This window comes from Microtus ochrogaster, linkage group LG4 (assembly GCF_000317375.1).
Source record: "Microtus ochrogaster isolate Prairie Vole_2 linkage group LG4, MicOch1.0, whole genome shotgun sequence".
NCBI lineage: Eukaryota > Metazoa > Chordata > Mammalia > Rodentia > Cricetidae > Microtus > Microtus ochrogaster.
In genome coordinates, this window is record NC_022030.1 from 18,786,326 (window position 1) to 18,810,319 (window position 23,994).

General features: G+C 51.4%; 3 protein-coding genes across 4 annotated transcripts; all 3 read left to right on the forward strand.

Annotated features, from left to right (window-relative positions):
• The first annotated feature begins 343 nt into the window (after window positions 1-343).
• Mzf1 (myeloid zinc finger 1) lies at window positions 344-16,115 on the forward strand. The gene is made up of 6 exons (XM_013351467.2): window positions 344-504; window positions 1,823-2,243; window positions 2,544-2,730; window positions 3,144-3,214; window positions 3,316-3,436; window positions 10,346-16,115. The coding sequence occupies exons 2-6, from the start codon at window positions 1,851-1,853 to the stop codon at window positions 11,770-11,772; spliced, it is 2,199 nt and encodes a 732-aa protein (XP_013206921.1). The 5' UTR covers window positions 344-504; window positions 1,823-1,850; the 3' UTR covers window positions 11,773-16,115.
• A 1,355-nt stretch (window positions 16,116-17,470) lies between these two features.
• On the forward strand, window positions 17,471-20,104 carry Ube2m (ubiquitin conjugating enzyme E2 M). Its single transcript, XM_013351477.2, has 6 exons — window positions 17,471-17,778; window positions 18,698-18,792; window positions 18,906-18,944; window positions 19,045-19,148; window positions 19,441-19,504; window positions 19,593-20,104. The coding sequence occupies exons 1-6, from the start codon at window positions 17,670-17,672 to the stop codon at window positions 19,731-19,733; spliced, it is 552 nt and encodes a 183-aa protein (XP_013206931.1). The 5' UTR covers window positions 17,471-17,669; the 3' UTR covers window positions 19,734-20,104.
• Window positions 20,105-20,589: 485 nt separating this feature from the next.
• On the forward strand, window positions 20,590-23,646 carry Chmp2a (charged multivesicular body protein 2A). 2 transcript variants are annotated; one of them, XM_005361083.2, is made up of 6 exons: window positions 20,590-20,728; window positions 21,334-21,547; window positions 22,805-22,984; window positions 23,055-23,185; window positions 23,268-23,329; window positions 23,403-23,646. In XM_005361083.2, the coding sequence occupies exons 2-6, from the start codon at window positions 21,380-21,382 to the stop codon at window positions 23,528-23,530; spliced, it is 669 nt and encodes a 222-aa protein (XP_005361140.1). In that variant the 5' UTR covers window positions 20,590-20,728; window positions 21,334-21,379; the 3' UTR covers window positions 23,531-23,646. The 2 variants fall into 2 exon arrangements, with proteins under 2 accessions (XP_005361140.1, XP_005361141.1); XM_005361084.3 differs by lacking the exon at window positions 20,590-20,728 and adding an exon at window positions 20,746-20,862 and having other exon boundaries at window positions 23,403-23,608.
• Window positions 23,647-23,994: the final 348 nt, after the last annotated feature.

The window sequence follows — 23,994 nt, forward strand, 5'->3', positions numbered from 1 at the left end:
CAGAACAGGACAGCCTTTCCCAAACCAGGTAGTCGGGGCGTTACCCGGGAAACCACCAGATTTGGTCCCCCGGTTACCAGGAGCTCCGCTCAGTCCCACCCAGGTCCGGTGATGTTGTGCTTGCACACACGGAGTACCCTGCCAACTACGACTCCCAGAAAGCCTCTAGCTGAACGTTTTTCTCAGCAGCTCAAGAGGTAGCGGAGGGGGCGCCACGCCTGAACCGGGGTTGCCATGGAGACGAGAAGGCTGACGGCTTCCTAGTGAGAACGGTGATTGGTGCAGAAACCTGCAAATCCTGGGAAGGCCCGCAGAGAATTGACAAAAAAGTGGTGGGGGGCATGCGCCGTCTGGAAGGCGGTGCAACCATCCGTTGCCCCCAGAGAGGATTGCGCACGTCGACGGGGCCCAAACGCCTGGATTTGAGACGGGGAGTGTGGGAAGAGAAGGCCAGGAGAGCGACCTGATCGTTACCAGCGCAATCCCCTGGGGACAGGAAGAAGGGTAGAAACGGAGGTGGGGTGGGGGAAGGGCAGAAGGGCTGGAGCTGCGCGCGGAGTAGTCTGGGAAATGTAGTCTGACCTGGAGGAAGCGAACGGGAGTGCGCTTGTTGAGGAGCGCTCAGCCGCCCTCGGAACACTGAAGGGATGCTGGGAGTCCCTGCACCTCGAAACTTCAGGAGGGGACTGAGATGGAGTGGGGACTACAAAGGGGAGTGGATTCTGGGGTTCCGGCTGCCCAGCTAGACCTTGAGCCTCAGCAGAGGTCTGAGAACCCCCTGTGCTGTCACGCGAGCTTTCCAATCGCCATTGCCACGGCGACAGATCTCTTAAGCACCCTAAAATAGTGGCGCTTAAAGTGTGGTAGACTTCTGGGAAATGTATTTCCTGACCCTCCTCTACTTGTTTAGTGGCTGTTCCAAGTTTCTCCTAGGGTTTCGAGTTGACTTGGCACCCTGAGGCTGCAGAGGTGTGACCCACAGAAATCTAACTGCCTCTAAGTTGACACCACCCCAATAATAAATTCAGATTTTCACAAAGTCCCAGTTGCAGAAAGTATGGAGGGAAGGGAAGTCAGCCCTATTTGCAGGTGAGGAAACTGCAGACTGCAGAGTTCACATAGGCACAGCGGAATCAGCATCTCGGACCTTCCTTGCAGACTGTTGCTCCAGTGATTTAGGGGGTCTTTGAGGGTCCTCAGAAGTCCCCTCCCCGTTACCTCCGAAAGCCAACTAAATTAGAGCTGAAGAAATGGATGGTTGCTAAATGTGATGTTATAGCTTCGGGTGTTGGAGAGGAGCAGTGGAAGGAAAGGCGTTGCCTGAGAGAAGTTGGGACGCGGGATAAGGTGGCTATCTCTTTGAGACCACACTGGGAGGGGATGCATGTCTGAGATTGGAGAGAAAACATTAATAGGCTGATAGTGGGAGTCGGGGAGGAGGCAGCAGTGGTACTGATGCCCGAATGTAAATAAAGAGGTGATTTCTGGGATGAGGCTGCTGGTATAGAAAAGGATAGGATTCAGGGAAGAGAAATGAAAAGAACAGGATTTAGGGAAGAACCTAAGCAGCAGCCTGTACTTAGAACAGGAGAAGCTACCAGACATTGCATAGGCCCAGCTGGAAAGATCAGCAAAGCAAGTGGCTCTGCTGAGTTCCCACCGCTCTCTGGGGTGTGGCTGGCCTGTCAGTGCCTGTTCCCTCACGGGTACTCTGTGGAGAAGGTCTCAGGGGCAAACAACACAGCATACAGTACGCACTCAGTAAGCATTCGCTGCCACTGTCTGTCCTTACTCCAGATGCCTCACACTGTTCCTTCCCTAGGGACCTGAGACCTGATCTGGTACTCCTGATGAGACCCACTGTGCTGGGTTCCCCAGGCCGTGCACCCCCAGAAAATGAGCCTGTTGTGGTGAAGCTGGAGGACACTGAGGAGGAGGAAGAAGGCAGTCTGTGGGACCCGGGCCCTGAGGCTGCACGTCTACGCTTCCGGTGCTTCCATTACGAGGAGGCAATTGGCCCTAGGGAAGCCCTGGCCCAGCTCCGAGAGTTGTGTCGCCAGTGGCTCCGCCCAGAGGTACACTCCAAGGAACAGATGCTGGAACTCTTGGTGTTGGAACAGTTTCTAGGTGCACTGCCTCCTGAGATACAGGCCCATGTGCAAGGGCAGTGGCCAGGCAGCCCTGAAGAGGCTGCTGCCTTGGTTGACAGACTTCGATGGGAGCTGGATGGACCTCGGAAATGGGTGAGTCAATAGCTGAGTGGAAGGTCAGGGCTGGATCCTTCGTGTGGTTGCTCAGGACAGAAGCCCATACCTCTATTACCTGTCATCCCCCAAGCTAGATGAGACACAAAGGGTACCGGGCAGCCCTGTGCCAGCAGAGAGCCCTTTTGCTTTCTGCTTGGGGACAGGGAAGGGAAGGGGGAGGACTTTGGAAGACCTACCCATTATGTATTGACCAGGAAATCCTGCAGTAGAGTGGGTGCCCATGGAGCATGGGTTGTACCCAGCTCCACTCTGTCCTTCTTCGATGCAACTCTCTAGGTCACAGTCCAGGTACAGGGAAAGGAGGTCCTATCAGAAAAGATGGAACCCTCCAGCTTCCAGCCTATACCTCACATCAAGCTCCAGACTCCAGAGCCTGGGGCTGAAACTCCCCCTAAGGCCATGCAGGAACTGCCAGTGAACCTTCAAATGAAAGAGGAGGAGACAGAAGTGATGGAGAATCCAGGTGAGAGTAGACAAAGTGGGTGGGGCTTCAAGCCTGCCTGGGCCAAGCTGCCTACACTCCGCTAAGCCAGGCTCTGCTAGATGAAATAGTTCTAGTGTTGCCCCTGGCCTTCGTCTTCCCTCCAGTCTAGCCGCCACAGCCCCATTTCCAGTTTTCCCCAAGCATCATGGGACACGCCGCCCCGGGACCCACAGAGATGCAGAGGCACAAACCAACGCTTTTCTCAACTGTTTCCCTTCTAGAAAGCCCTACTTGACCCCATTCCCAACTGAGTCATCAGCTACCCTGCCTTGTCCTTCCCAGCCTTGAGTTCATGCCCTATCTATCGCCTTTGTGTCTGGAACCCAGCACCTAGCACTGCTAGGGAGGGTAAGAACTTTCTTGAGCTGCCTGACCCCACTCTTTCTCCCCAGAACTCCTGGATTCTGGGCCTCTTCCTGCTGCCCAAGAGGCTACAGCTGCCCTCCTACCTAAGGAGGCCCAGGTGAGCCCTACACAGAATGTGAGCCACCCCTTGCCCTAAGAGCCTCTAATGGGTGGGTGGCCCAGCCAGGCACAGTCCAACAGTGACCACTGTGGTTGCAGGGCCATGGGACAGCACTGGACCAGACCTCTCCTCACAGCGACACTGAGCCTGATGTGGCCCCATGGAGTGAGGACCCTGTAGCCCTGTGGCAAGAGGAAGTAGGGGGCATCTTCTCACCAGGTTAGTGAGACAGTCACAGTGGGACTGAATCCTCCTCATGATCCCCACACCCACGAATCCTTGTGTCCCTATACAAGACAGCCTCATCTCTGCAGTAGCTCCTTTAGCATTCTCTGCCCTTGGCTCATCATAATACCTTCCTGGAAACAGACCTTGTCTTCCCCCATACCCACATCCTGTGTCCAGTCGTGGAATTCTGCATGGCCTCCAGACTCTGGTCTGCATCTTGAAGGTTGGATACCAGAGCAGGGAAGTTTGGGACCTGGTGAGGAAAGCCTATTAGTAGATAAGGCAAAAGTAGTTCTGAGAACTGCTGAGAAGGGACCAGGACCCCACCTCCTCTTTCTTGATTGACTTCCCTGTGTAAGGGCATCATCCTCTGAATTCTGATGCAGGAGGTAAATTTTCGAGAGGTTACAGATCTGAAATCCAGTTGTCTAGTCCATGTTAGGTAGTTTATTTTTCCACACTGGGTAGGGAGCTCAGGGATTGGGCATGCTAGGCACGCACACTGTCACAGAGCTACACTCCCAGCTTCCCACTGCTGGGTATGGACAAGAACTCTACTACTGAGCCCTACTTTAACCTCTCTGGTGGAGCCAGGTATTTGTCCCACCACTGAGCCATGCTTTAGCCAGTCCTAGGTAGGAGTTTTACCACTGAGCTGTACCCGCAGTCCCAGAACTGTTCTGGTAGACTTAGTCTCAGGCCTCTTTTGTTTGTTTAATTTCTGCTGTTGACAAGTCCTCTCTATTTGAAATTCACATATCTCCTAGTAGGGAACTGCCATGAGATGTTTCTTTGGAGCATGATGTGATGGTGTAACCGAGGCTCTTGGCCCCTGGGGTGGTCCTTCATTGTTACCAGCTTCCCACCCCGTTTTGTGTGTCATAGCACACATGCAGATAAGAGTTCAGGCAACAACTTGCAGGAGTCAGTTTTCTCTCCCTGTCATGAGGATCCTGGGACTCAAATTCAGGTCATCAAGCTTGGCAGCACACTGAGGCAGAAGAGAACACCCAGCAGTCACCGGGCCTGACCAGCCCTGCTTGTGTTGCCTAGAGACCACTTTGTCTTGCTTGGACCTGCTCCTCTCTTCACCACAGTTCCAGTCTCTTAGCTCTCCTGCAGGCACATTGGCACCATTGCTTCCAGCCCCTTAGTTGCTTCCTCCTTGGGCCACTCTTGCTGTAGATAACCACACTTCTTGCTTTCAAACATCAATTCATCTTCACCTCCATGACTCCTGTCATGCCCCTTGGCTGCTTGACTCATCCTCCAGCTGTGACTTTTGTGGAGGCCAGAGTTTTGGTTATTGGGAGAGGGTCCTGCTTTGTTTTGAGACAGGGTCTGCTATATCCCAGGCTGGCCTGGACCTCAATATGTAACTGAGATGGATCATGAACAACTGATCCTCCTGCCTCTACTTCCCAAGTGTTGGAATTATAGGTGCAGGATACCTCTCCTGGTTTAGGCAGTGTTGTGGCCAAAACCATGGGTTTCATGCATGCTACAAGAAGTCTACCAGCTGAGACAAGTCACAGCCCTGTTGGTGATTTGGTGGTGGTGATTTGGTGGTGGCGCACGCACATGGGTGTGTGCATACAAAGGCGTGCATGTTTGTGTTTGTGCACACACTTGTACACCAGGGATTGAACCCTGGCCTTTTACACACACTAAACATGCAGTCTACTATGAGAGCTATACTCCCAGAGATCTTTCTAGTGCTTAATTATAACACCATTTTAAATGTTAACACCATGCCAGGGACAGCATTAACAGGCTGGTAACATGCAGATACAAATGAACTCACTAAAGACACAAGGCAGGGGGCTGGAGAGATGGCTCAGAGGTTGAGAGCACTGGCCGCTCTTCCAGCAGTCCTGAGTTCAATTCCCAGCAACCATGTGGTGGCTCACAACCATCTATAATGAGATTTGGTGCCCTTTTCTGGCCTGCAGGGATACATGCAGGCAGAACACTGTATACATAATAAATAAATAAATCTTTTTAAAAAAAGACACAAGGCAGAAGTAGTTTAATACATGGTGGGACCTCAGAAGACAAGACCGTAAACAGAGCCTGTCTCCACAGAGCCATTCCATGAGGCTGCTTTGGGTAGCAGTGAGTCGCCATGTGTACAGTGAAGCAGCATCTCCGTGTCCTGGAGCCCTGAGATATCTGCATTTGGGGTGTATCCTGGTTAGCAGCTGCATACGTAGCCTTGAGACAATAATGGTTTGTCTTATCCCCAGTCAGAAATGGCTCAGTGGGACTGCCCATTCTAAACAGGCATCTACATTTTGCAGCCGGGGCAGTTAATAGTCCTGCTCAGATGTGGCAGCTTCCTTGCCCTGAACCCGCCCTACCATGAAGCAAAAGCAAGCTTGTTTCCCAAGGTTAGACCAGCTCAGCACCGCATCCATAGTTAATACATTCACATGGTGAAAACTCCAAAAGGTGTACAAAGAGCACACAGTAGAGTGCCCCATCTGTGCCCAGCAGTCAACACAAGTTCTCAGTGCCTTCCGGAAAGAATCTGTATGCAAAGCAGACACAATCTAATCATGCACTGCATTAACAGTGTGCTGGTCAACCCAGATCACAAATAACAATTACCTTACAATATTGCCAAAGCTAGCACTTGGGAGGTGGAGGCAGGAGGCAGGCAGAAACTGGAGGATTGCCATGTCATCGGGGTCAGTTTGGACTACAGTGTGACATCTTGTCTCAAAAAGTTGTGGCTGGTAAGATGACTCAAACAGAGTACTTGCTGGCCAGGCGGTGGTGGCGCACGCCTTTAATCCCAGCACTCGGGAGGCAGAGGCAGGCGGATCTCTGTGAGTTCGAGACCAGCCTGGTCTATAGAGCTAGTTCCAGGACAGGCTCCAAAGCCACAGAGAAACCCTGTCTCGAAAAACAAAAACAAAAAACAAAAAAAAAAAAAAAAAAAGAGTACTTGCTGAGCCTGGCAGCAAGAATTCAATCTCTGTGACCCACGTGGTGGAAGGAGAGAGTCTTTCCCACGGGTTGTCTTCTGCCCTCCACATATGCATCATAGCATGCCCATGGCCATAGAGACACACACACCAAAAATAATTTCTTAATGTAAAAATCAAAAACCATTTGACAATACCGTTCTCAAGAGTTTTCCCTTTGGTTAAACAACCTATTCCTGTGCAGCCAGGTGCACTGTAGCCTTATATAAACACACGTAGAGCCAGTCTAGATATCTAGCGAAACATTGTTTCAAAAGCACAAAGCAAACCAGGAATGATAGCATCCACCCTTAATCCCGGCACCTAAAAGAGGCAAAGGCAGACAGATTTCTGTGAATTTAAAGCCAATGTAGACTACATAGCAAGTTCAAGATTGCCAGAGCTACATAGTGAGACGAAAAACAAAACAAAAAAGCAGAAAGATGAAAAGGCTTTTTTTATGGGGCTGGAAAGATGGCTGGATGGTTAAAAAGACAGGTTGCTCTTCGAGAGGACCTGGGTTTGAGTCCCAGCACCCGCATGGTAACTTGAAATTGTCCCAGAGGATAAGGCTGGCTATTGTAGGAAGTGCATACACGTGGTACACAGACATACATACAGGCAAAACACCCATATACATCTAAAATAAAAAATTTAAAGACAAAAGGGTCTTTTGTTGTGGTGATGGTAGTTTGGATTTTTGTGTTTGTGGCTTTCTTTTGTTGGTGGTGGTGGTTTGTTTGCTTTTGTTCCTTGTTTTTGGTTGGTTTTTTCTGTGTAACCAGGGAGTCTTGACCGCACCATGTATCAAAGGCTGGTTTCAAACTTACGTCAGTCTTCTTACCACCACGAGTGCTGGAATTATAGGCATGCACTACCTTGCACTGCAAGAAAAGTTCAAAAAGAAGAAAATGTTTAAGGGACTGAAGATAAACAGATAAGAGGACCAGGTTGGGTTCCTAGCATTCAGGTCAAACAAACTGACAACCTCCTATAACTCCAGCTCCAATAACCTTGGAGGTCACAGCACTCACATGCACTTTACACATACACATATATACACAATTTAAAATAAAAATACTGGGACATAGCCGGCCAATTGGTGGCACATACCTTTAATCCCAGCACTCAGGAGGCAGAGGCAGAAGCAGGTAGAACTCTGTCAGTTGAAGGCTAACCTGGTCTACAAAGTGAGTTCCAGGACAGCTAGGGCCATACAGACTCTGTCTCAAATAAAAATAGTATTTTCAAATGAACAACCCTGGGGCTGGAAAGAATAGGTGCCTCACAACCATCTGTAACTCTAGGGAATCTGACACCCTCTCTGGCCTCCTCTGGCTTCAGGCACACACATGGTGCACAGACATACATATAAGCAGACAAAACACTCATACACATAAAATAGGTTAAAAAAAATTAATGAACAAACCAGGTAAAGCAACGCATACCTTTAATCCCCAGCACTCAGGAAGCAGAGGCAGGTGGATCTCTGTGAGTTCAGGACCAGCCTGGTCTGCAGAGTGACAGCCAGGGATATATAAGTGAGACTCTATCTCTAAACAAATAAATAGAAAATGAACCAACCTTGCTAGGTTCACCAGGACCACCATGGTGAAAGGAAAAGACCAAATCCTGCAGGTTTCCCCCTGACCTCCACATGTGCACTCCAGTATAAGTACACGCACACACCAATATGTACGCTAAAAATATATTTTAAAAAACTTAAGGCTTGGGTTGGAGAGGTGGCTCAGAGGTTAAAAGCACTGGCTGTTCTTCCAGAGGTCCTGAGTTCAATTCCCAGCAACCACATGGTGCCTCACAACCATCTGTAATGAGATCTGGTGCCCTCTTCTGGCCTGCAGATGTACATGCAGACAACAGACTACATAATAAAGAAATCTTTTTTTAAAAAAACCTTGAGGCTAGAGAGTGAGTTCAGTGGTTAAGAGTGTTTATGGCTTTTCAAACACATCTCAGGATGTCCACAATGTCCTGGAACTCCAGTGCCAGGGGATCTGATACCCTCTGACCTCCTAGGGCCCTGCATACACATGGTACAATTAAACTATGTAGTCATGTATACATGCACATATTTACAAAGACTCTTTATGGGCCAGGCGGTGGTGGCACACACTCTTAATCCCAGCATTCGGGAGGCAGAGGCAGGTGGGTCTCCGTGAGTTTAAGGCCAGCCTGGACTACAGAGTGAGTTCCAGGATGGCCAGGGCTACACAGAGAAACCCTGCCTTGAAAAACAAAACAAAAAGAAAAAAAGAAGAAGAAAGAAAGAAAATATTCATGGATTCCCAAATGACCTCATTCCCCTCTTTTCATGCCATGTGCTTGGCAAACAGCAGGGGTGGTCACGGGTCTTCACACAGCTCTGAAGACTCACTGTGGTCCACACTCACTCCCTTGTCCACAGTTCTTTGGATTGATTCTCATTAAATACTAGAAAACCCTGTGCATAGGTCATTGACACCAGGAGAAATACAGCTACTAAACAGGAATACCTAGAAGTATAATTCCTGGGATGGTGTGAAACACTGCTGTTTTGATTTGTGTTTTCAAGAAAGTATCTCATGTAACCCAGCTGGCCTTGAACTTGATTGCAGTAGATGACAACCTTGAACTCCTACCTACATCCCCCAAATTCTGTGAATGGAAGTACTTATCTCCACACACTATTTTGATAAAAATTTCCAACCCAGCCTATGTTGTACCAGCAATGCATACAAACACTTAATATGGAAACAAGGCTAGAGACATGGCTCAGCGGTTAAGAGCATACTGGCTTCTCTTGCAGTTCCCAGCACCCACATGTCAGCTTACAATTATCTAACTCTGGTCTCAGGAAATCCAACCCCCGACTTTGGCCTCCACAGGAACTGTAGCCACATGGTCTCGCATGGTATACAGACACACAGCCAAAACACCTACACACACACACACACACACACACACACACACACACACACACAATCATAAAAAAAGAAAAAGATTATGGTAACAGGTTAGGAGATGTAGCTCAATGATAGAACATTGGCCTAGCACGAAACAATGTGTCAATGCAGCCCTACTGTGAATTCTCCTAAGCAGGGACTAGCATGTTGAGTAGAGCTTAAACAATTAGTTACATTATTTCTTGTTCACATACTTCCACAGTGTGGCTGTCAGCACGCTATGAATTGACTGAAGTTTCTATAGTAATTTAATTATCCCTTAGTCTCTGGAGAGTTGTTAGCGTGGATTTTGATTCTGGTTTCCTTTTGTGCATTCTAATTTCTCTTAATTCCCTTTGGTGCCTCATGGATTTTCTGTCATTCATTTTGTCTCGAGCCTCAGTTGCCTGGGTGGCCACCTCATCCCTCAATTAGCCTCATATCTTGGAAGCTCACTCTGTAGTCCACTGTGCCTCAGGCTTGCACCTTGGACGGCTCATTCTGTAGCAGGAACATGCTTCTACAAACAGCTCTCATGTTGATCACATGTAGGCTGTGTTCATCTCATCCCCAACTTCCAACCCTACATGCAGTCCTCTTACTCTAGTATGTTTGGGCCATCTCAAGTGTGGCAAGTCCAAATCCAAAACTAAAAAACTGTATTCCCACCCTTACTGCTTCCTGTTGATGTTCTTTTGGTCTTTATTGAATCTACATTCTTTGCATCTTCCCAGACCCTCACTCCCCACCTAAACTGGGCCCCACTATCACCCACTTCCACAAAGAGGTGTTAGTTTTCTCCCAGCGACTTAAGTCAAATCAGGAAAGCCTTCACACACACCTCAGGGAAATCTGTCCAGATACAACTGCCACTCTCATCTCCTGTCTGCATTACCTGCCAGTTCCAGGCCTATAGTTCAGTCTCCCAGAATTCGGTGGGTTAGGGCAGAAAGCCAGAGTCTCATGAAGGAATGGGTCCCCTTGTGCAGGGTTTGCGCTTCAGATGGACACGGCAGAGCCAGAAACGGTGAGCCCCCACCTCCATGTTCCCTGGGATCTCGACATGCCTAGCCTCTCTGGACAGATGCAGTCCCCCTCCCGAGAAGGTGGCTTCGCCCATGCCCTCGTGCTCCCCAGCAACCCGGGAGGTGAACAGGACCCTGTCTGTGAGAATCCCTGCCCCGGTGTGGGCCCAGCACTGGTGGCGACTCGCAGGCATGCCCCAAAGGGTCGGAGCCGGGGCCGCCCTAGTACCGGGACTGGAGCGGTGCGAGGCGGCCGCTGTGACGTGTGTGGCAAGGTTTTCAGTCAACGAAGCAATCTGCTGCGGCACCAGAAGATCCACACGGGCGAGCGACCGTTCGTGTGTGGCGAGTGCGGCCGCAGCTTCAGTCGCAGCTCTCACCTGCTGCGCCACCAGCTCACGCATACCGAGGAACGGCCTTTCGTGTGCCGTGACTGTGGCCAGGGCTTCGTGCGCAGCGCGCGCCTGGAAGAGCACCGGCGAGTGCACACTGGTGAGCAGCCGTTCCGCTGCGCAGAGTGCGGCCAGAGCTTTCGGCAGCGCTCCAACCTACTACAGCACCAGCGCATCCACGGTGACCCGCCCGGCCCAGCGCCACTCACCCTGCCCCTCCCGGGAGTTCCCGAGCCCCCGGGCCCCTTCCCGTGCAGCGAGTGCTGTGAGAGCTTCCCACGCCGTGCCGTGCTGTTAGAGCACCAGGCGGTGCACACTGGGGACAAGTCCTTTGGATGCGTGGAGTGCGGCGAGCGCTTTGGCCGCCGCTCGGTGCTGCTGCAGCACCGGCGCGTGCACAGCGGCGAACGGCCCTTCGCCTGTGCCGAGTGCGGCCAGAGCTTCCGGCAGCGCTCCAACCTCACCCAGCACCGGCGTATCCATACCGGCGAGCGGCCCTTCGCCTGCGCCGAGTGTGGCAAAGCCTTCCGCCAACGGCCCACACTCACGCAGCACCTGCGTGTGCACACAGGCGAGAAGCCCTTCTCCTGCCCCGAGTGTGGCCAGCGCTTCAGCCAGCGACTCAAGCTCACGCGCCACCAGAGGACCCACACGGGCGAGAAGCCCTACCACTGCGGTGAGTGCGGCCTCGGCTTCACGCAGGTGTCCCGGCTCACTGAGCACCAGCGCATCCACACAGGTGAGCGTCCTTTCGCTTGCCCCGAGTGCGGCCAGAGCTTCAGGCAGCATGCCAACCTCACCCAGCACCGGCGCATCCACACGGGCGAGCGGCCCTACTCGTGCCCCGAGTGTGGCAAAACCTTCCGCCAGCGGCCCACGCTCACGCAGCACCTGCGCACCCACCGGCACGAAAAGCCCTTCGCCTGCCAGGACTGTGGCCGCCGCTTCCACCAGAGCACCAAGCTCATTCAGCACCAGCGTGTGCACAGCACTGAGTAGGTCAAAAACACCTCACACTGTTGTTGTGAGGCTAGCATCAACAACAGACCCGCTGAGGGCCAGGTCTTCAGTAGGTACTCAATAAATAGATGATGCTTCCCCACCTGCACGATTCTTCTACCCACCTTACGGCTGTTTCAGCTTGGACATATCCTCTGAGCCTTGGGCCTTCCGTATACTTCCCAAGTAACCGTACCTACCACACCTGCTCTCTTGTGGGATATACTCTGTACCATACCTCTGGCTTTTACAATAGGTATGCCCGGCCTCAGATGGTGAAAAGTAGCCACACTCGCACAAAAAAATTAACCAGGGTCTAGTCGAGAGAGCTACCTGGACGGTGGTGGCCCATGCCTTTAATCCCAGCAGTCTGGAGGCAAAAGCAGTTGGATATCTGTGAGTTCGAGGACAGTCTGGTTTACAAAGCGAGTTCCAGGACAGCCACAGCTAGAGCTGTTACCTAGAGAAACCTTGTCTCGAAAAATAGAAACAACAAAAAACAAAAAGGAAAGAAAAAAAGGGGGAAAAAACGGGGAGGGGGCGGTTGGGGAGGTCCACCATGACTGCTGGGTGACGACAAAGGGACAAAGGGTAGTCCAGCTGGATGTGGTGGCACCCTAGCACTTCAGAGGATGAGAAAGGACTACAGAGTTTTAGGCTAGTCTGGGCTACACAATAAGATGCTATCTCAAAAGCACACACTGAGTGTGGTGGCACACGCCCATACCCCAGCAGATAGAGGGCAGAGGCAAAAGCACTGCCGTAAGTTCAACAGGTAGGTGAGAACATGTCCAGAAAAAAAGAAGCCCAAATACAACTATACAAATGTGGTGGTGTAATGGTAACCGGCTTGTAAACATTCCAGCTATTGCAGGAGGCTGAGGCAGGTGGACTGCTAGCTAGTTTAAGGCCTGCTTAGCATACAGACCTATCTCAAAACAAAAACCCAGGGCTTATGGGATTGGGTGGCGTGGCTCAGTGGTAAAGCCACTTGTCATCAAGCCTGATGACCTGAGTTTGATCCCTAAAACCACATGTTGGAAGGCGACAACCAACTCCTGAAAGTTGTCCTCTGACCTGCACAAGCTGTGTGTATGTGTTTTTCTGTTATGTGTGCACACGTACACACACGGGTAAAGAAATAAATGGGGGAGAGCCTTTAAAAGAGGGCTAGGAATGTAGTTTATGAATGGGTTGTTTGTCTAACATGCACCAGGCCCTGGGATCAATGCCTTCTGCTTTAAAGACCATTTTATGAGTTGGAGAGAAAAACAAATCTTGGTTGCAGCTGAGAAGAGAGAAATGGACAGGAAAGATAGGGAAAGAGGAAGACAGAAGCATGCCATTTGAGTCAGGGTCCCAGGAAGCAGGAAGGTTCAGCTGTGGTTGTCAGCAATCAGCTGGATGGGAGCAGCAGGGCTGGAATTATCGGAGAAGGTGAGAACGTCCAGAGTGAGAAGATAAGCACACTTAGGACTTTAGCGAGTATCCAAAGAGAGGGGGGATAAGAAAAGTTATGCTTTTTGAGCCAGAACTCAGAAAAGTGGGCAGGCTTAGCAGTGAAGATCTCTGGCAGCTTCCTAGTGCTTTACATTTTTAAGTAATGAACTGTCAAGGAGGTAAAGCTTTGGGGGGAGGAGCCACTCATTGCTCATCCTGTGCCACGGTGATTGAGAATCCTAACGAGCTTCAGGGCCCTTCTCTCCAGAGAGCTAGAAGGCCTGACTCTAGGTAGTGTGTACACTACTACCACAAGGGCCTTGGCTGCCAGGTGAAGAGTCTGGCTGGTGAAGGGCCACAAGGCCACTCTGCTCAGCCCCTGTGGCACCCTGTTTCTCAGAGCAGCAGGTTGAAAGGCCTCTGTGGAGTCCCCACCCTACAGCGATGCCCAGAGGCAGGAACTTGGAGACAGGATCTCATGGTGCCTCGATACTCTCAGCACATTCCAGAGCCTCCACAGGGATTGCCCACCTCTTGTGTTCTCCATCTTGCTAAGTCAATACCAGCAACTCCCATGACATTGTTTCCCTGTGCCCAAACCCACTGTCCATTCACTTTCCTAAGAGCACCCCACCCCGAACCCCTGAAACAGTCATAAGCAGAAAGTCAAAGCTTTCTTCCCACCAGCAGGATGGGCAGAGTGAACATGGGAGGTGCCATGAGATAAACACCAGATTGGGAGGTTTAAGCTGGAAACTCAAACATTTCAGTATTTTCTTGTCCTCATGGGTTTGCAACTAACAGGTACTAAGAAGGAATGAGTGAGACCCCGAATTGTGGAGCACAGACTTCAGGACCAGTTGCTCTATCCTCTGGATTCTGTTCCCCTCACTCCAACCACAGGCCCTTCCACCATGGCTCTGTTCATAGCTCTACAGGGGTCTCCTTCACACTGGGGATTCTTCAGGAGTGCATTCTGCAAGAAGTGACAGGATACACAGCTGCCAACAGTTTGCATGACCCTGGACACTTCAGGCCTGGTGTCCCATGCCATTTCCTCCTTTCAATAGCCACCTTCCCTTCCATCTATGACTTTGACACAGCTGCCCCCTCCCACGGATTACTGGGGTGCAAGTAGTCAAAGAAGACCCATTTACCACAATTCATTCAGCTTGAGCCCTAAACCCAGGTTGAGGTCTTTCTCTGGGTAGTTGTCAGACCGGTTCTGGGAGGTCCCACGAACACCATTTTAAGGTCTGCATGTCCAAGATGCTTCACTTGTTCCTGCCACTTCATGACACCCAAAACTGGGATCTGGCCTCAAGGAAAACAAACAAGCCAAACCAAGTCAGAGGCTGATCCTGCGTGACAGAGTGAGGACAGGGCAAATCCCTGGTCCCTGTGACACTCCCTTGTTCCCTCCAACTGTCAGTTGTGATGGGACAAAGACACAGCTCCATGAGGCCACTTAGCGGCCTATGGAACACCCTTCATCTTATAGAGATATGGACTCAGACCAAACTGAGATTCATGGTTCCAATGCAGAAGAGAATTTCAGCCCTAGCCAGTATGATGCAAAGTTGGAGATTTTATTAAACATATTGTAAATAAGCTTTAAGCATGAGAGAAGTGCTCAAAATGACTTAACCAAGTGTGGATGTGTTTTCCATGGAAGAATGGGGTGAGGGGAATAGTGGATGTGGGATCTTCAAGGAAGAGTCTCAACTGTTTTAGCATTAGCTACATAAAATACCTTTTTGGGTGGCTCTCAAATTACATTTCAAAGGGTTGCTAAGAAACCTAAGAAACCTTTTCCTAACGGCTCCAGACAAGCATTGGATGGAATTATCATCTCATAAGGTAAAACAAAGGCTACTAAAGTGTACAGGTTCAGTACACGTCCTTGCCCTGTAAATGGAGTATCTGGTGAGATTCCTAAAAACATTGTAGGAATTACAATCCTGAGTGCTTGCAATTAAAGACATGTGCCACCAGCACCTGGTTTGTACTGGTATTCTTGCTTATGCATGAAAAGAGGGTTCAACCAGGCTCCGGGGTCAGAAGTTCTATCCCTTTCTCGGGTCCCCGTAATTTTCAGTGTTCTCTTCTACCTCACAGACCAGCAAAGATCCTGAACCAAACGCCTTTAAATCCAGCACTCAGGAGACAGAGGCAGGCAGATCTCTATGAGTTCGAGGCCAGCCTGGTTCACAGAGTGAGTGCCAGGACAAGTTCCAAAGATACAAAGAGAAACCCTGTCTCGAAAAACAAAACAAAACAAAAACCAAGAAAGATCCTGAACCAAGATAAGCAGACTTTAGAATCTGAGCAGTGGGGAAAGAACACAGGCAGGGAAGTACTAGAACACTGTAGAACTGCAGGACTACAAATAGCCCAAGCCCATTTAGTCCTGAGACCCTGGGAGGGCCAGGAGGGACGTACCTGTGAGCACCTGTGAGCACCTGTGAGCACGGCACTCTGAAAACTGCGGCAGAGAATGTGAGTTCAAGGTCAGCTTGGACTACCTGCTGAGTTTGGGCCAGGGATGGGTCCAGGGTGGAAGAAGAAAGGTAAAGCCACAAAAGCAGCAGCTGTACAATAATCAGCATAAAGCTGTGCACCTGGGGAATGGTAAAGAGTAGTTCTGGAGTAATTGTTTTTCTCTGGGTCTCAGTGTGGGCTTGAGGTCAGGGCAGATGGTGGAGGCCAGGTTGGCATCAAACCCAAGCTGAGTTCCCATCCTTGGCCCCAACTTCTCCCAGCTTTTAAAGATAAAGTCAAAAAAGGTTGCTGGGGGTGGGCCACTGAGATGACAGAGGGCTGAACGGGGACTAGACTTAAAAGGTCAGGAGGAGAGGGTGGTGATGGTGGTGGTGGTGGCCTTTAATCACAGCACTTGGGAGGCAGAGGCAGGCAGATCTCTGTGAGTTCCAGGACAGCCAGGGCTACACAGGGAAACCATCTTGAAAAACAAAACAAACAAAAATAGGTCAGGAAGATTAGGGCGCTGCCAGCAAGGGTGTACAAATGTAGAATCGTGGTTCATGCTTAGTGGTATGAATGATATGCCAGATGGCAAAGAAGGGCCTTTGCTTTATAAAGACGTAGTCCCAACCTGTTCTAGGTATGTTTTTCAAGTGGTGACCAGACCAGCGCAGAAAAGCCTAACATCCACCGTGGCTGCTTGCTGGTTTCCTAGATGACAGTCGGAAGACACTGGCTCATCCTAAGCTATTTCCTTCCGCCTCCCAAATACCCTAAATTGTGACTGGATGCGAGCTGACTCAACCTAGGTCCGCCAGAGGCACAAGGCCGCTTCTGCTGGTCTCTAGACCGCAGCTATGGACACTGTACCCACGTCCACCTTGGATAGTAAAACTACACGGCGCTCACTCCCTGTTGCATAGTAGAAATCTATTTTAAGGAAAAAGGGCCTCGATGTGTTTGTTGCCTAGTATGACCTTGAACGCCTGAGCTCAATCGAACCTGATGCCTCAGTCTCCAGAAAAATAAGTTTTAAGCTAATTTACATCAATCGGAATCTGAGTTTGCGAAAGGATTAAGGGGCTCAGACAACGTCCCTTATAATGCCCAGGCTCTGCCTTTGCTGAGTCCACAGAGAGCAAGATCCATTTTAGCCCGTTCCCGCTGCGTTCCGCATAAGCGCAAGATTGGATGGAACCACCTAAAACAAAACGGCCACTACCCGCCTCGCTCAAAAAATGGTTGCAAGCACCGCTTCCTACTCTGCTGTGCATCCCAGGAAGTACCCGCTGGACCGCAGAATAGTCACCTCCACAAACGGAAATACCCGAGCTTAACCGAAGAAGACCGATCCCCAAACTCCAACGAGGAGCAACCTGGGGGGCTGCAAGGGTTGCGCAGGCGCAGAACGCAACCGGGACAGGAAGAACCGAAGTAGGCAGGCGGCGGAAAGTGCCGAAGCGGCGGGGCGCCCGAGGCCGTTGCCAACCTCCGCATAGCAGCCGCGCCTGCCGCGGAAGCTGAGCCTCCACCGGTACCCTGCCACCGTCAGCGCGGCTGCCACCTCCTCCTTCCACCTCACCACAGCCTCCTCGCAAAGGGAACAAGTAGGCGGGAGAGCGGCGGACCCGGGAAGGCCGGCGTCCTCAGCCACAGCGGGGCCTCGCAAGACCTGAGCGGAAGGGGGGGGGTGAAAAGGGCGCGGGGGCTGAAGCAGGGGCGGGGCCGAGGATCGCCGAGTCCTCCCGAGCGCCTCCGAACTCACCCGAGGCGCTAAGCCAGGCCAGGAGCCGGACTACGGAAGCCGAGGCGGGCCGTGTGGTGGGCGCGGAGCAGAGCGGCAGGCCGGGCGGCGGCAGCGGAGGAGGCCGCGGCAGCGGGTCCGAGAAGCGGAAGAGGCGCAGGAGGAGGCGAGGGGGCCGGGTGGCCGGGGTCCCGGGCCCCGCGGCGGCGGCGGCGGCGGCGGCGGCAGGATGATCAAGCTGTTCTCGCTGAAGCAGCAGAAGAAGGAGGAGGAGTCGGCCGGCGGCACCAAGGGCAGCAGCAAGAAGGCGTCGGCGGCGCAGCTCCGGATCCAAAAGGGTAGGGGCGTCGGGACCCCGCGTTTGAAGTCAGGGACCAGGGTGTGAAAATGCAGTCTCTGAGGTCAGGGTTCGAGGGTTGAGGTGCGGAACGGGGGTGCGGTCACTAGGGAGGGTCAGCGATTGGGGCCGGGTTTGGGGCGTTGGGATACTAAGGCCTGGAGTGTTAGGTGTCCGGAATCTGTTAGGGGAAGGGGATAGTTTGGGAGTCAGACGGAAACTTTGCTTCACGGGCTATGAAGATAAGGTGAAGGTTGTGAACTGGAGATAATTAGGAGACGGTTTAATATATTATATTGAGGACTTGTAGCCCAGGACTCAGGGGTCGGGCAGAGCAGTTTTGAGTTGGAGGTGAAGGGGAGGGAGGAAAGATGACTAAAAAATGGGAGTGAGGGTCAATTTAAGCTACCATGCTGGAAGTCTCAGGAGTCAAATGGAATAACCCGGAGAAGAGGAAGGACAGTGGAGGTTGGATGGTTGATGAGAAGAGATGATGTAGTGTTGGAAGGGTCAGTGGTCCTTGAGTTAGGATGCACAGGTACACAGTAGTGAATGGAGAGCATGATTCGAGAGCCTCGGGTTTAGGTGCTCAGGGCTTCTTGGAAACCAGGGTTGTAGAAATAGAGGTTCTTGGAGACTGTGTTGTGGGAACTTGTGGTGGGGGATTTAGGAGGGTAATAAGGGTTTTCCCTGTCCCAATGGGTGCCCAGTTACAACTGAAGATGCTTGTATGTGGGGTACTATGTATCCAGGAGAGTCCATGTAGAGACTGAAAAGTGGGGAGAGTGTATAGTACAGACTAAGATGTAAATAAAGCACACCACACAGATCCAGGAGGACTTGGGAGTTCTGACACCTGCCCAGACCTACCGCCTTTCTTTCACCTGTTTCCTCTCTCTCTCTCTGCTGCCCAAACCCAGACATTAACGAGCTGAACCTGCCTAAGACTTGTGACATCAGCTTCTCAGACCCAGACGACCTCCTCAACTTCAAGCTGGTTATCTGTCCTGATGAGGTAAGAGTAAAATAAGCATGGCAGGGTTCCCAAGAACAGACCAGGGGTAGCCCCATAGAGAATAGGGAACCCTAAGAGTAGGGTCTTAATTCATTCTCCCCTTCCTCTCCCAGGGCTTCTACAAGAGTGGGAAGTTTGTGTTCAGTTTTAAGGTGAGTCCCAAGTGGACAGAGGCGACTCTGTGGAGAAGCAGCAGCAGCTGAGGCATAGTCAAAACACCCACCCGTCTCCTTTTTCTTTCTCTGGGGCCAGGTGGGACAAGGTTATCCTCATGATCCCCCCAAGGTGAAGTGTGAGACAATGGTTTATCATCCCAACATTGACCTCGAGGGCAACGTCTGCCTCAACATCCTCAGGTGATGGCACTGCCTTGCCTCTCCCTCCCCAGTCCTGCCTTCCTTGCATCCTCTCAGCCTTTTGTCTCCTTTATGGTCTGTGTTTCTCTGTCTTTTCATTTCCAAGTTGCCTTCCTAACAGCTGGACCTGGGCTTTCTCCATGGCCTGCCCTGTTCCATACCCTACCCCTTTCTCACCTCTCACTCTTCAGTGTTAGGAGCCTCCTGTGGGCCTGACCTGTTTGGTACTAGCAGGCCTGTGTCAGCCTCCCACTCACCAACCCGTGATAACCTTAATGCTCTCTGCCCACAGAGAGGACTGGAAGCCAGTCCTTACGATAAACTCCATAATTTATGGCCTGCAGTATCTCTTCTTGGTGAGTAAAAGAGGCATTTGAGGCTGAGGGTTTGTTGGCCATCTACCTACCTCTCTTGCCTGTTAACTTCCGCTTGTGCTGGCCACAGGAGCCCAACCCCGAGGACCCACTGAACAAGGAGGCTGCCGAGGTCCTGCAGAACAACCGGCGGCTGTTTGAACAAAACGTGCAGCGCTCCATGAGAGGTGGTTACATCGGGTCCACCTACTTCGAGCGCTGCCTGAAATAGGGTTAGCAAATACCCATCCCTGCCAGGGTTACCAGCTCAGGCATCCCCTGCAAATATTTATTGGGGGCCCGGGTAGGGTGTGTGGGGTAGCCTTGGCTCCTGCCTTGGCCTTGCCTCTCCTTCCTGTCACCTGCCCCTAGTTATTTTTTTTTAACCACCACGTGATTATGGTCGGCGCTGCCTCCTCCCGACCTGCTCAGCGATGGGAAATGAATTGGCTTGTTTAGCGTCCCCCTCCCGCTGGGTGCTGTCCAACACCCCACTCTTGACTGTGGGGTAAGTGGGCAATGGGCCTGGGTCGCTGGGCCCAAGCAACCCACCCCACCACCACTGGAGGTCCCACCAGGCTATTAAAGGGGAATGTTACTGCATGGCCTCTGCCTCTTCCTTCTGTGGGTTGGGAGGGACAAATGAGGTCCTCCGGCGTCTGTGATGAAGTGTGTGGCAACGGTGTCCTTGGGTTGAATGGGACCACTCACTGGGATGAGGAGCAAGCAATGGAAGAATCGGCTAATTTCTGTTCCTGGCATTTACACCAACATAAAGAAGCTACAAGTCATCTCCAGGCTTGCCCCTTTATGCCATGTGAGGGGCCGCCGATTTGGCTCCTGCCAGTTTTCGCACTTGCTAAGATTCCCTGAATGAACCACCCAAAGAAGGGTGGAGTATGGCTCTTCCAGAATGAATAGGCCAAAGGTGCCTTCGTGCTGCATTCCTGCTCGGGGCCTGCAAGGGTTATTAGGGTGGGACTTGTGAGTTCCGCAGAGGTGTGGGTCATTTTGCGCATGCGCCCGTTTTCTGGTTGTGCGCGTGCGTCCTGCCACTTCCCAGCATTCCGGGAGAGGGTGGGACCTGTGACGTCAGGCCGTTTAATCCGGAAACGGCGGCGACGGCAGAAGCTACCGAACCGAGGGGCTGTCGTTGGTGGGGACACAAGGCTTTGCAGAGTAAGGGGCGTGACCCGGAAGCGGAAGCCCATCGCGCTCTCGGCTCCGGTGAGTGGCCCCTGCTGGGCCGCAGTCCCGGTTGGGCGGCAGCGTAGGAGGCTTTCTCGGCTGGGGTATCGGATGTCGCGCAGTCTGCCCGACCCTGCCCTCATCAACGAGGTCCCCACCTCTGCCTGCCCTCGGTATGCAGGCTCCTCTACATCCCCAAGACCTGCCCTCCGTGTCTCTGTCACGTCCTGGGTGTAGAATGCCACTTCTACCCCGGGGAGGCAGGATCCCTCATCATTCAAATCCATTGCCCCACCTTAGGGCCCAACTTCCACCTTACGTTTCAGAACCTACCCCATCCTGTTCTGCCTTGTTGAGGGGCCCCCACAACCATCCTCTCCTGACTGAACTTAAACACCTCAGCGTCACTCACGTCTGGGTCCCTGGAATACTCCTGAACCACACCCTTAATTCTGCCCTCCTGTCTAAAAGCAGGGCGGGCGGAGGGGGTGCACCTGAGCCAAAGAAGTGAATAACTTTAGTTCTGGCCGTTCGCACTTCTAGTCCAAATTCTTTTTGACTACTCATGTGTACCCCCAGTTCCCAGGTCCTAACCACTTACAGGACCCTACTTCTGCCTTTTGCCTGGGCCCCGCATCCTACAGCTAGGTCTGAAGTCTGACCCAATCATACTGGTGGAGTCCTACCACTATGGACCTGTTGTTTGGGCGCCGGAAGACGCCAGAGGAACTCCTTCGTCAAAACCAGAGGGCCCTGAACCGAGCCATGAGGGAGCTGGACAGGGAGCGGCAGAAGCTAGAAACCCAGGAAAAGAAAATCATTGCGGATATCAAAAAGATGGCAAAGCAAGGCCAGATGGTAAGTGCCAAGTGGTCAAGGGCTGCGACAAGGCAAGACGCCATCTCAGCCACTATTGTAAGTACGACAGTGGAAGAAGTTGAGTGAAGGGTAGAACAGGAGTTCCCTAGTTTGGGCTGTCTGGGAAGACTTCTTAATAGAAGTGCAATGAGTGAGCCTGCAGAGAAGCTAGCCTAAGAAGTGCATGCATCAAGCAGACAACAAATGGTAGCCATAGCAAACTGGGAGAGCACAATACCTGAGTGATTGTGAGCCAAACAGAATAGGAGGCTGTAGTGTGAGCCAGGATGAAGGGTTGAGTTAATGTGCCTTATCAAAAAGGCCAGTGAGCCGGGCAGTGGTGGCACACGCCTTTAATCCCAGCACTTGGGAGGCAGAGGCAGGAGGATCTATGAGTTCGAGGCCAGCCTGGTCTACAAAGGGAGTTCCAGGACAGGCTCCAAAGCTACAGAGAAACCCTGTCTCGAAAAAACAAAAAAAGGCCAGTGAGAGCCAGGTAGTGTGGCACACACCTTTAATCCCAGTGTTTGGGAGACAGAGGTGTGAGATCTGAGTTCAAGGGCAGCCTAGTCTACAAAGTGAGTTCCAGGACAGCTAGGACTTACACAGAGAAACCCTAACACAAAAAAATAAAATTTCAAAACAAATGACCAATGAGGATGGGAGGTGGGCTGGTGTAAACAGTTGGTTAGAGGTACCATTTCCTTGAGTGTTCCAGCAACATTAACATTTAAGTAAGGAATGAAAGCTGGACCTTGGATAGGTTTGCATGTGGTTCTAGAAACAGTCTGAGGCATACATAGGCTCTGTGACACAGAAGAGTTAAGTATTTTGTTTTCTTCAGTGCCAGGGCTTAGACTCCAGAATATTGTGCATGTCAGAGTCCTTTGCCCAGGGCAGATATTGGCCTAGTCTAGGAGTCAAAACTGAGAAGAGTTATATAAGTCTGAGAAGTGACTCTGAGCATAGAAGGGAACAGGGATAAGGACTGAGCCTAGACCTGCTGTCTTCCTGCACTTAAGGACCAGATTACAGAGATGCCTGAATAAGTGGATGTAGTGGCCCATGTCCCAGCATTAGGGAAGCAGAGACAGAACTGCCAGTAGGCTACTCTGAGCTACTATATACATGGCTGGAGTGATATCCCTGAGAGGAAGGTGAGATTTTTGAAGAAGTGATCACTCAGGTTAATTTCCATTAGTCTTTTTAAAGCGTAACCTCACAGCTTCCTAATTTTTTCTCTTATCCACTCTAAAGGATGCTGTTCGAATCATGGCAAAAGACCTAGTGCGAACCCGACGATATGTACGCAAGTTTGTGTTGATGCGGGCCAACATCCAGGCTGTGTCCCTCAAGATACAGACTCTAAAATCCAACAACTCAATGGCACAAGCCATGAAGGGTGTTACTAAGGCCATGGGCACCATGAACAGACAGGTTTGTCCCTCTCAATCTACTTTCTCATCCCCATTGACCTGCAGGCAGCTTACCCTCCCCATTCTTCCAGCTGAAATTACCCCAGATTCAGAAGATCATGATGGAGTTTGAACGGCAGGCAGAGATCATGGACATGAAGGAAGAGATGATGAATGATGCCATCGATGATGCCATGGGTGATGAGGAAGATGAAGAGGAGAGGTATGGAAAGTAACGGGAAGGCAGGGATGTTTTCCAGGTCTCTTACCATTCATAGCCCTCATGAGTTATCCTTCTTTCCTAGTGATGCTGTTGTGTCCCAGGTCCTGGATGAGCTAGGACTGAGCCTCACAGATGAGCTATCAAGTGAGTGTTCCAAACTCTTCTTTTCCCCACCCAAAGCTCAGCCACAGCCCTTGACCCTCAATTCTCTCTGCAGACCTCCCCTCCACTGGTGGCTCACTCAGTGTGGCTGCTGGTGGGAAGAAAGCAGAGGCCACAGCCTCAGCCCTGGCTGATGCTGATGCAGACCTGGAAGAGAGGCTCAAGAACCTTCGCAGGGACTGAACAATTCTCCAAATGATGGACTCTACTCTCAGGGTCTTTACCCTGTGCCCCTCTGAAATAAAAGAAATTTGGACATAATTTCCCAAGGCTGTGAGTTTCCCCATATAATAAAACATGTAAGAGATGGGCAGTGGCAGCTCACGCCTTTAATCCCAGCACTCAGGAGGCAGAGGCAGGCAGATCTCCCAAGTTCAAGACCAGCCTGGTCTACAGAGCTGCAGTACAGACTACAAAGCCCAACCATGTAAGTGGGTGGGTAGCATCCTGGTAATGCAAACCTCCATCTACCGACCCAACAAGGTTTGACCCATAGCTTAATACTAAATTATATAGTGACTGTCAGCCAAATTGGGGTCAGAATGGGGCTCACCTGGCAATTGTCAAACCAGGGGGTCAATGACAAACTTGTGTCAGGATCCTAAACAAGAAGCAACAAATTCCTGCTGGGTGTGAACAATGCAAAC

Coding starts and splice junctions, on each gene's coding strand:
- Mzf1 (XM_013351467.2), top strand. CDS start 1,851: ATGAGACCCACTGTGCTGGGTTCCCCAGGCCGTGCACCCCCAGAAAAT. Junction 2,731..3,143: donor AGAAGTGATGGAGAATCCAG/GTGAGAGTAGAC, acceptor CTTTCTCCCCAG/AACTCCTGGATTCTGGGCCT. Junction 3,215..3,315: donor TCCTACCTAAGGAGGCCCAG/GTGAGCCCTACA, acceptor CTGTGGTTGCAG/GGCCATGGGACAGCACTGGA.
- Chmp2a (XM_005361083.2), top strand. CDS start 21,380: ATGGACCTGTTGTTTGGGCGCCGGAAGACGCCAGAGGAACTCCTTCGT. Junction 22,985..23,054: donor TGGGCACCATGAACAGACAG/GTTTGTCCCTCT, acceptor CCATTCTTCCAG/CTGAAATTACCCCAGATTCA. Junction 23,186..23,267: donor GAGGAAGATGAAGAGGAGAG/GTATGGAAAGTA, acceptor CTTCTTTCCTAG/TGATGCTGTTGTGTCCCAGG.
- Ube2m (XM_013351477.2), top strand. CDS start 17,670: ATGATCAAGCTGTTCTCGCTGAAGCAGCAGAAGAAGGAGGAGGAGTCG. Junction 18,793..18,905: donor TGGTTATCTGTCCTGATGAG/GTAAGAGTAAAA, acceptor TTCCTCTCCCAG/GGCTTCTACAAGAGTGGGAA. Junction 19,505..19,592: donor GCCTGCAGTATCTCTTCTTG/GTGAGTAAAAGA, acceptor TGCTGGCCACAG/GAGCCCAACCCCGAGGACCC.